The sequence below is a fragment of the Electrona antarctica genome (genome assembly GCF_951216825.1).
Source record: "Electrona antarctica genome assembly, chromosome: 10".
Classification (NCBI taxonomy): domain Eukaryota; kingdom Metazoa; phylum Chordata; class Actinopteri; order Myctophiformes; family Myctophidae; genus Electrona; species Electrona antarctica.
Genome location: NC_136791.1, coordinates 11,823,075 through 11,835,019, shown reverse-complemented (window position 1 = coordinate 11,835,019; position 11,945 = coordinate 11,823,075). Strand labels below are relative to the sequence as shown.

At 37.2% G+C, this 11,945-nt stretch overlaps 1 protein-coding gene across 1 annotated transcript in view; it reads right to left on the bottom strand.

Annotated features, from left to right (window-relative positions):
• Nucleotides 1–2,474: 2,474 nt before the first annotated feature.
• The window catches only part of col13a1 (collagen, type XIII, alpha 1), a 51,624-nt gene continuing 42,153 nt past the window's right edge, over nt 2,475–11,945 (bottom strand). The window contains exons 37-39 of the mRNA XM_079511524.1: nt 10,344–10,430; nt 8,283–8,321; nt 2,475–4,847 (exon numbers count right to left, since the gene is read on the bottom strand). Of these exons, the coding sequence (XP_079367650.1) occupies nt 4,815–4,847; nt 8,283–8,321; nt 10,344–10,430 (159 nt within the window). The 3' untranslated portion in view covers nt 2,475–4,814. The remainder of the gene's footprint in view (nt 4,848–8,282; nt 8,322–10,343; nt 10,431–11,945) is intronic.

Here is an 11,945-nt window from a genome sequence, read left to right as displayed (position 1 = left end):
TGTCCCCTCCGTTTGGAATTAAGTGACGAGAAGTGTACTGTCTGTAGCCTGCAGTAGGACATGTACTATGTACGTTACACTTACAGTGAGTAGGCTGTATCAGTGAGAGCAAGTTGAGCAACAGCTACCCCTTGTGGTCGCACAGTGGTTTACATCAAACACGCCTGAAACGTACCAACTACCAGATGTGCTCTCACACAGGCAGTGATGGTCGAAGTACAAGTACAAGTATCAGTATCTGCAGTGTAGTAATTCTGTTACAAGTAAAAGTCTGGTATTCAAAACGTACGTTTTTTATTGCAGTGGAGTAAAAACTGTACAATATTAGCCTCTGAGATGTCAGAGTAGAAGTAATAAAAGTATTGAAAATTGGACATAGGCTACTCCTGTAGAAATAGTTCAAATTTGTACTTACTGCGTACAGTATTTGAGTAGGCCTACATGTTACTTTAAACCACTGAAGGCAGGACATAATTGAATTTAACAAAACAAAAAAAGAGTTTTACAGGCAGATGAAAATGTAATTCTTTATTTTGAATCATTGACAATGTTTTCAAGATTCACTTAGTCTTGAACAGTGAATCTGTCTTTGGCTATCAGTGACAAAAGCTGCCGTTGTATGGATTATAAAAAGTAAAAACAAATTTTGGAAAATAAAAACATCATCATTTAGTCTATAAACATTAATTTCTTACACCACTCAACGTTACTAAATATATACTAAATTGTGGATTGCATTTAATCAGTCAATTGCTGATAGGCCTACAAACTCACATTGAATCTGGGGAAATAAACTTACATCTCAATTCAATGTTCCAATAGCACTATACCAGAAATCTGAACAGTAGAGGAAAATGGTAATGGTCACTCAACTGACAGATCTCCCCATGATGTGCATAAATAGCATATAAAATACCACAGTTTGTGTTATTGAAACGCACAAAAAGTCAGGTTACATTGATGTTGCTAATAAAGTTAACAAAGTGCTTCTAATATCAGCATGCACATTGTTTTAACATCAAATGCACTGAGATAAAAAAAAATGCCCTTTTATCCATTTTCAGCTATTTTACAGTAGTATTTGGTTAAATTATAAATATACAATTTTCACACAAAATGGTTTCATTATATTATACATCTTGATCTCTAGTATAAACCTATTAAAATAAAGTTAAATAGGTCACAGTAGACTACTTTCATGTCCTGATGTACATGCAAATGAGGGTCTAAAGAAGATATTGTGCATTCATCTAATGAAAAATTTAAACAACACTTTACTTGAAGTAGTACAGTGAGAGGTACAGTACCATAAGCACATTTTAAGCATATTTTATATACATGTATAAGCCTATACACACACACACACACACATATACATACTGCTGTATATATGCATCTGTAAAGCATATACGGTAATGCATGTTTCTTGATTTGTTTGTAGTAGGGGTGTTGTAACGATAGTAACTGCATCGAAAAGTATATTGTTATGGCAACATATCGTATCGTTTGACTTTGTATCGTATCGTTTTGCAATTCAAATAATCGGTATTGAATCGTTTTGCAATACAAATAATCAATTGTATCAATACCAAGTACTTATACCTTGTATTTAGCAATTTTAAGAAGAAAAAAGAAAAAGAGGGGGTTAATTACTTTCCCATTCAATATCGCTGCACTTGGTCTATTGATAAATGTGTGTATTCTCTGTGTTCATGTCAAGGTCCATGTGTTAAAAAAAATGTTTCCCTTAAAAAACCTGCACTATCCACATGTTTCACACAGATTTAATTTATTTGCTAAATATGAAATAGTTACTGTATTGATTTGAAATCATTGAATCATATCGTATTCTATCGCCATAAATGAACCAATATCGTCCATGTATTGTATAGTATCGTCAACCATGTATCGTTTTACACATTGTAATGCTGTTAACATGTATCGTTACACCCTAGCGTAAAGACTTGCATTGTGGTACGTATCTAAACATGACATATTCCATTATTGTGTCATAAATTAATGTACATTCTAGCAAAGATCCTTAACTGTTTTGAATTATAATGTCCTTATAATGTATTTTCTGTACCTTATGACCAATTCTTCAAGCATCGTGAAAAATACATATATATACATAGAGCACAGACTCAGAGTTCATCATAAACATATCTGCAATGCTGACCAAATGTTGGGAGATTCTTTGATTACTCCAAAAACCTGTGTGCTCTTCATATAAAATGTGAATCTAGAATTGCTTCGAGGGCTTATATCAATGTTAAAATACTCGTATATTACGACTACTTTACTTCTTAAAGGTTTGGGAATTTCCCTTGGGCACCAGACTGCTATTCCATCATAATAATTTTACATTCTACCATTTTTTCTCACAATTCCCCAGAGGTCAGGTTAGTCACTTGAACTCACTTCACTTGCACAAAGTTTATGGGGATCTAACCTGTGGCCATTATACCATGCTTGCACTTCAGTCTTATTAAGATATTTTCAAATTTCCTCAACGTTTTCCAAAAGTGTTCACAAGAATTTAAAAGCAATTACAGGGAGGAAAAAAAATCAGGGTAAGGCAAAGTGGATAAAACAACTGTGGTGGCTAAAATGTAGTTACTACTGAGAATCTGAATCAGCATGCCATTATAGGTGGCTGAAAACTGTTACTTGAATGTCCTTACATTAGAATGAAGGAATTTGATATACGATACAAATAAATCTACATATATATACAGTACAGGGCCCAAAAGCCATTATGTGCATAGATAAAACAATAAAATGTCATATCCTGTAAGCTGAATTCATGCATGAAACTATCTTGATGCATATCTTAGCTACAGTATATTACATGAAGAGTACAGTATACTGGCCTACTGAGTTAACAATAAGTAATGTATACATTCAAGACACTGAATTTGTTTTTGACAAGAGGGAAATGTACAGTCAAAAAAACGACTCCTAACAATGTCCATAACCATTCAAATTAAAGTTTAGGTTACCTCCAGCATTGTGCAAAAATAAATGAAAAATGCCTAAAAACCTTCAGGGATTACACCATCAGGCAAAACCAACAACACATTATTAACAATAAGAGTCTAAATCTGATTCAGCGTGCATATTAGGAATATGAACTAAAAGAGTGAAGATATTTCTGTTTGAAACATTTAAATATGTTTTTGTTGCTTGTATGCTTGCTACTGTACGGTTGTATAACTGCATGGTGTTCAGCATGATGTCATTCTCATGAAAACAGTTACCTTACAAAACTCTTAAACATGGCCAGGGTTAAATCCCAATATCCAAAAGCTTTTGACTGAATTGTGGAGTCAGAAAGCAAGGTGTTGATCATAGCATTTCGTCAAGCCTGCTGGAGAATCCATATTTACACACGTTACATTTTACATTTCATACACGAAACACTGTATGGTGTTTTGAAAAAGGTATAGTAAATTTGAACCAACCACTCTACCCTTCATCAATCCACGCCCCATACAAAAATGACTCACCCTGGAAAAGAAAAAAAACTAAATAAAATAAAGAAATGCTATATTGACTCACATCTGTTGATAAAACAGATGTCAAAATGGCATAAGGAATGCTGCTGTTCATTGGATTTCAATGAAACAGGAAAGTTACTTTTAAACATATGGCTGATGTACATACTGTATGTAATAGGCCATTCAAAATATTCTGTTTTCACACAAAACTAAATTTATAAAGAAATAGTAAATAATTTTAAAGGCAAATCTGCTGCCCAGTTATTCAAAATGTGTAATATGTATATTAATGTGTATTATTCATCACATCTAAAGGTGATATGACAATATGAGCCAATTGATTAACAGTGAAAATGCCAAATGAAGGAGCGTGAAAGGGCTACCATCATATTATAAAAACTCAAATGATTTGGATACAAGCTCCAAATTATAGCAGCTATGATCTGCAGTCATCTCATTTATAATTACTGTGCATGCACTGTGCTTAGTACAATACAATAGTCTTCTAAAGTCAAATACTGCCAAATGTGGATGCTAGTAATTATGTATGTGATACAATTACATAGTGTATGCACATAGTAATGTTATTTCTTTGATATTGTACAATACTTACAATTACAGCATTGATTTCTGGTGTCCTCCAACACCCAGATAAAGAATGTAATGCTATTTGTGGCAAGGGATGTATACAAACATACACACCTTCATATACAATTATATGGCAGGTGTCAAAGTCTTTACTTTAGCAGCAGATTACATACTCAAGCAGAATTGAATAGCTGCAGGCTAAATGGTATTTGAAAAGGCAGTGAGTTTGATCATGTTAATAAGGAATCATCAAAATAGTGTTTCCCTTGGTTTTTGGCCTGTTGGAAACACATGAACATGGAGAGGTGGCATCTATCTGTCCTGTGAGCTGCTCTGAATTCTCAATCACAGTTACGTACACTAATATGGTGTCAGATAAAACAGGAAAAAGTCTTCATGCCAAGTTTTCACACAGTCAATGATCCAGAGATCAATGCATGAAGTGAAGAAACAAACAAATGCGATCTCCTTGTGACAGTGATGGCGTTCCCATCCGAGGAGCCTTCGCCAAAAGAACTGAAACCTATGGCAAACATCCTCTATTTCTAGTCTTATCGAAGTTGTTCTGCTCACCGCTGCCACTGGAGCCTCCCAACATCACTGGCCCCGTGGTCCAGCCTCCTGGAAGATCCAGGTTTGGGTAAAACTCAAAGATATATCCAAAATGTCTTCAAGTTTCCACTCTGCAGGTCCTGTATATTAAAATCAAGAAGACCTCTGGTACCTCTACTTCTTGGCCAGTTGGAAAGGATGTTGACCCTGTGAAACAAGAAAATGTTATTCTTCAGTGTGTTTTTGTCAGTTAAGATACAGGAATCAAATGTGACGTCATGGAGTAATGAGGTTCCACAAAAAGGCATCATACATACCAAACCACATGGAAATATATCTGAAGTGTTAAATGTGTTTACTGTGAGATGAGCAGTGTACAGGTAGGAACTAAATGACTACCCTGTTATTGCCCAAACAGTTCTGGTGTTGTCTCGGAAAAATACAAATGGGCGAGGTCCAGGAGGTCGACAAGCAAATTGGCGGCTTCGAGCCGAGTCCAATGATACGGTACCCACAATGCCCTCTGTGGCCCAGGAAGGTCGGCCACCAATTGGTATGACAAGATCATCAGTTTTTCCTTGCTCCGTGACAAACATTTCCTCAAAGTTTAGTTTTATTTTATTTTTTTCCCACACCAGTGCAGACAGGCAGGAAACCAAGGGCAGAAAGAGAGGAGAGACACAATGGGGATCATATCCGATCTAGTTTGTCGTGTTACATGAATCCATTTGGAATATATGTGCCATATTGATAAAGTTTGGAGTGGAGATAAAACCCCCATCCAACTCCATTGGCAGAGGTAAATAAGAGAAGTTGAAAACACTCACCTCAACAAACTCATTCAATTCATGCAATGAGGTAGGCCTACACAACTTGAAATCTCAAGAGATTAGAGTTAATAAAAAAACACACACACAAAGTTAATTAGCTCCCGCTATTAGTGCTCGAATTCCATTGCATTACCACCAGAAAAATATAAATGCTATATACAACACATTTACTGAAAATCGCAGGGAATTAAACGGATCCCTTCCCATTGAGGTGAGCATACATCAATGCTTTAAGACTCTTAGAGAACAAAACAATCCTTTAGAAATGAATATTTAATTCTGATTGTCATTTTGAACACAATCAACATATTAACATTTCAGACATGTTTGGACAAATCCATGTGTATTCGTGATCAACACAATAAATGCCAACTAGTAGTGACTATAGGCACATGTTAGCATGAGGTACTGTACTGTAAAGGGACCTGATGAATAGTTTATTGAAGGCAAGGATCTGACAATCTCTTGTGGCAACAATTCCAGGCAGAGCAATATACAAACATAGCTTTTTACAAAGAGCAGCAAACAATGGATTAAGTTCCACTCTGGGGCCCCCCCATCCATTTCTTCAACACTGATTGAGTTTTAACATAGTAAATGAGATTAGCTTAAAGAACATAGCTATTCCATATAAAAAGGCCTTGGATCAGATTTGTCGGTAGTTCTTAATAAACAGATCTTCATTGTCCAAATAAGCTTAGAGCTTTCTTCATATCAATATAAATGGATGAGGCATTCATGGGCAATGAGGCATCGTGTCTGTTGCAGCAGCATGCCTTAAGGGTGAGCAGCAATAATGCAGTCATCCAACAAAAAGCTTTATGAGTTGTATACTGTGCCACAGATTTTTAAAAAAATAAAAGAAACAATGAGACACACAAACAATAAAAAACAAAGTCCAAACACTATAGTTAAAGACAGCCTGATAGTCAAAAAGCAAGAGGTTGGCTGCCGTTTACACGGGGCAAAAATAAATTATTTACAAATAACTTGAACAAATTGAGACCAGAAGGATCATCAATCATTCTTGATAAGAAGCAAACTTTTTAATGATGTTGAATTTTGGCTGTACAACTAAACACTTGTTTTTTCAGTTTCTTTCACACCTTGGCTTCAAAGCTCCAAATGGTAAGGCAATCTCGGTTGAAACCCTCTTCCAATGATACAAATGTTTAGATTGGAGATGCAAATCTGATTGTTTGGAATAATGTACTTTCAGATGATTGTGTTAAATATCAAATACAAATCAAATAAACTAAAAAATATAATGCTGTCCCTTTTACCATTTTTTGGCTATATCTATCTGGCTATCCAAACAACTCCAATTTCTAAAGCCCAAAATATTACTTGTAAGGACAGCATTATTATAATAAAAGCTTTGGATCTTTAATGTATGGCTCCAATGTTTCAGTATGCGCACACAATCATAAAACAAAGTGCAGACTTAAAACAGTGCTGTCTGCTACTGTTCATTGTGTACAAAGAAGTAACCCCAGTACTTATTTAATGTAAAATACTGTACTTGCAGTGCTTGTCAACAACATTTATGTTTAACATCTTATCACAAAGAGGAGAGTTCAACTAAGAATTTAAAAGGCTAACACTTCATCTTTCCAGCCCCACATCAGTGCAGCATGGTCTATAGAGCGTCGCAGTCCCGCCTCCTACCCTGGACCAGGAAAGGAAACCCAATGCATTTTTCCCATAGACATTTCTTAAAGTATTTATTTAAAGACGATTACGCCGCGGACAAAGCCAACTCGAGTCGTGACAACTCATGACAACACAAACAATATTTTGGACCAAACAAATAATTACAAAGAAGAAAAACAACAAAAAAAGTGTTGTAACCTGCCGTTTTTTTCTTCTTTCTAATTATTTGTTTGGTCCAAAATATTGTTTGTGTTGTCATGAGTTGTCACGACTCGAGTTGGCTTTGTCCGCGGCGTAACCGTCTTTAAATAAATACTTTAAGAAATGTCTATGAGGAAAATTCATTGGGTTTCATTTCCTGGTCCAGGGTAGGAGGCGGGACTGTGACGCTCTATTACAACAGAACAAAACAACATGATACAATAAGTTAATAGGCAATATCCACTTCACATTATGCACAAATATCATGCATATGCAGCCACATTATAATTCTTCGTTGTCCAAACATATCAAAATAATGCATAGATATAAAATCCAGTACATAAACATGATCATACGTATTAAAAATAAACAATCTGTACAAAATATCCTGCCAAATCTTTATGATTTTCCATCTTTTTTTCCCCCCAACAGTATAACAGAGCAGATAAGAAGTACAAAAATAAATATTCTATGTACAATCACTCAAGCCATTCCGAAGTTACGGTCACTGCAAGGAGAAGAGCAAAAAGCAAAACATAACGCATTAGTCCAAAGTCCAAACCAGAGTTATATGTGGTGAGTGAGCTCACCACCTGCTATGGGTCTCATCCCTAGTAATGAGGGCGACTGTGGTTGGTCATTGTGGATCTATGTGTGTGTATATAGCTATGTGGCTAACTATTATCAGAAGAAGGTCTTTGACCGAAACGTTGCCAATAAAGTTCGTATTGCAAGTGCAGACGGTGTGCGGGTCTTCTGAAGTTATATGTGGTGAAATCTAACTTTCATACTTTATACTTAGTTGCGTGTTGCACACTGATATTAGATGATCTACAAGCTCACAACGCATGGCGCTGTGATGCGTTGTTAGGTTGTACAGTAGATCAGCTTAATGTACAGTAACAAAAAACATGCAAACACAAATGCACAGCTTCAACCACTCCAATCGCAAACTTACTTTATTCCAGCACCCTGGTACAGGTAAGCCATCATCACCCTGGAGAAAGACAGACGACATGTGAGAATAGAGATACCATGCCAAAGAGAATGACAATGAAATCATGCAAGCATAAGCCCACATACACATACAAAAGCAACTCGCTACACCAGACAAAATACATTTCAGTCTAAATTAGTATGCCATTGCAGGTGTTTAACTATATTTTTTTAACTATATTTTCAGGTTATAGCAGATGCATGTGAGGTTTATAATGACATTCAATAACAAAACAAAACAAGGTGAAACAAGTTCTTATTTCACCTACAGTACTGCTCATGAATCTGTGTGGACCCATTGGACCCTTTCAGTACCTGTGAAACATCTCAAATAATCTTCTACAATAAGTCTCAAAATGAATTCCCCTCTGCTTATGTTATCCAGGCTTGTGAGAGGAGAGAACCTCGCCCTACCTTAATTAATCTACCTCATACCTACTCTTCACCACTCAGGGTAGTCTGTTGCCTCACTAGGTAAGAAAAAGGCTGGATAATACATGGTGCCCCATGCAAGAGATGGTAGAGGAAAGTTCAGTATTAAAGTATGTTTCTTCGTCTAGGTGAAGTTATTGGTTTTTTAGATCAGGTTGGTTCTAGTTATGTTACTGGTAAGTTACACACAAATCATCATGCAAATTTGATGTACACTGGTTAGCAATGATCCTTGTATAATATTAAGTTGTGAGTTGTAAGTTATTGTCAAATAGTGATGGTTACTTTGGTTGTAATAATATACATATTATTTGTACTTACAGTAGGTGGTTAAATAGACATTATTGTTAGTAGTAGTAGTACAGACAGCAGGTGCCTCAAACTGTGACACTGGGCCAGTTAAACAAACTATTAACCCACAGTGAGTTTATTTTAATTATCATACCGACATGCAAGTTTCACTTAAGAGGTAGTAGTTACGGGTGTGGTTAGAGAGAGCTAAATGCATGCAAGGAAAGGGAGGGGAGAGAGAGCACCATACCACAGCACAAGGGGCATCCAGCCCGTCCAGGCCTGGCAAGCCCGGTTCACCCTTCTCTCCTTTAAAGCCTCGGAAACCCTGTTTGTGAAATCAACCATTTAAACAGCTGTTGCTTTGCACCTCTCTTACAGCAGGGGAGTGTCCCCCGCCCCCCCTCCTGCTGTTTGTTGGCGGGCAGATGTGCAGGTTCTCTGGTGGTAACTCTGGAAACAGGTGTGCCTAAGCATGCAGGTCACCTCGGACATCCAGGAACCGGGCTCGCAGAGACGAGATAGCATAGGGCCAGGTCTATGAATTGTTTGGGTGTAGACAATGACGACAGAATACTGTGGTTCTTTGGCAAATGTCTGCAATAATGGTGATGGAGTCTCGGATCTTTGTCCGAGACGGCATGCTGATTCTGTAGAAAGCTGGACCCCGCATCATCAGCAAACTGATTCAACTTTTGATTGTATACTCATTATTCAAGCTGGGCGGGTGTGGTAGTCAAGATTTGCAGAAATGAGAGGGTGAGGTCACGGAGTGTCATCACTGGACATTTTCCATTTGTGCTCAGCCTGTCATGTCTGCTTTCAGAGAGAGCACAAGACTGCAGGGCTGCCGGAGGGATGTTGAATCTCAATGACAGTGCAGCTAATAACTTTGACATCTGTTGCTACTCATCAACAGTGGTTGCCTGGTTCCTGTATGTCTCATCCCTGGAAAGAAAAGATCCCTCAAGCAGAGTTACGGCCTGTGGTCCACTGAGTGTAGTTCACCAAACCATCTTTTATTTGATGAATCGTTTCATATCGGTAGACTATCTCTTTTGCAGAGAACATGCATTTTCTTTTAAAAATTAGACCAATTAGAATTAGCTGAAGTGGACACTTGTGGACCTGGACCTGCTTGTTTGAGGGTTTATTAGAACCATTGCACACCAGGGGCAAAAGGAAGTCAGCCTCAGAATACAAAGACTTCTGGGAATTGAAGTTCTTGGTAGCTATGTTGTATTCTAAGGTTGTGCTCCTTCCCTCTGCCTCCTGGTTACACATTGTACTACAGACATACCAACGGACAGGGGGCATCTAATCCAGGTGCTCCTTGGTCTCCCTTATCCCCTTTGATCCCCCTGTTGCCTTTCTTGCCCCTCTCTCCCTGCGAACAACAGCGCATTAAAAACAAAGACAAACTTTAGTCCTCCTGGTCAATCTGCCACACAGTAAGCAAATATGTTGGTGTTGGTAAAAGCATAATCATCTGCCTGTAATGTCCTACCTACTGTATGTGTAATTAATTTAATTACCGTTAATTATGATATTCTATGATCATAACAGTGATGTTTGATGTGCTTGTTGGTGTTTTAAAAGACAATGCATTACTATTAAAAATTGTAGGAAGGGGAAGGTAAGTAGAGGGAGTTAGGGAGAAGGGATTTGCAGTGCACTTGGTGAGCAGGTTTCATTGATGCAACTTGCGCTGATTCAATTTATTTGAATGTACTTCATTGCTACTAATTAGAATCAATATATAAAACTACAAACAAACTCTAGAGAGCAGCTATCAACATGGCATTGTTTACCAAAACAAAGAACGGTTGGCTACATCCCGAATTTAAAGCGTTAGTCACCCTGACAAAGATGAAGTTCTTTTTTTTAATAAATCACCCATCTTTGGATTTTCACTCATCTGCCAGAAAGATCAGATCACTGAGAAAGATCAGATCTCAGTGTGTTTTTAGTGTTGTTGGGGGGTAACGCATTATCTTATTATTCTGTAAATGTCCCCACTCTCAAGCTTGTATTATTTACATAACTCTTCACAGCTGGAGTGTGAATGTTTGGTTAATTATGGGTGTCCGAGGACCTCTTGTGGTTGAGATGAGGTCTCGAACTTTATTCTAAATAGTTTTAAACAATGTTTACATTCTTATTTTTGCATTAAGATGATAGGATCATTTTGTGTACATATCTTTATGTTTAGTAGTATTTGTTTTCACTAAGAACACAAGCGTGTGTCGGCTGTGGCTCTTATTTGACCTGTGTTTATTTGAGTTCATATTCGAAGGGTATAATAGTCGAAGGGTTGTGTGGCATCAATGCGCATGCGCAAGCTGGCTGTGGTCAGTCGGAGAAAGTTTACAGAGTGGACGGTCCAGTGTGTGAGTATGAGTTTAAATGCCCATGAAAATATACTTGTTGACGTAATTACCATTATATTATACTCATTTGTAATTGTTGTTGTCGTTGTTATGTCCGATGTTTATAGTGTTTTCTTTTGTGCTTGTGTTTCAGTATATTACCTGCTACTGCTACTGCTATTGCTACTACTGAAGCTCATGCTAATAAATGCAAAATCAACCACGTGTAGAATGGACACGGGTCGGTCTAGGAAACTGTACACAGTATAGTTAGAGTGTGTGTGTTTGTGTATGAGTGTGTTTTATAAATAAATGACGAATTGTTGTTTATTCAAGTGTGGCAATATTGTGTGGTTGTGTTGGTTGAGTAATACCATTGATGTCCAACTGTAGACTCCCCCATGCGGAGGGCCTTTAGTTAAGCTAATGTTATGTTTAAGGTTCATAAGTTGGGACCAAAAGCATAGGGAGAACTTAGTTTAATAATATCCGTACAGTGAATGAAGGATTCAGATTTCTGTAACGTAATGACA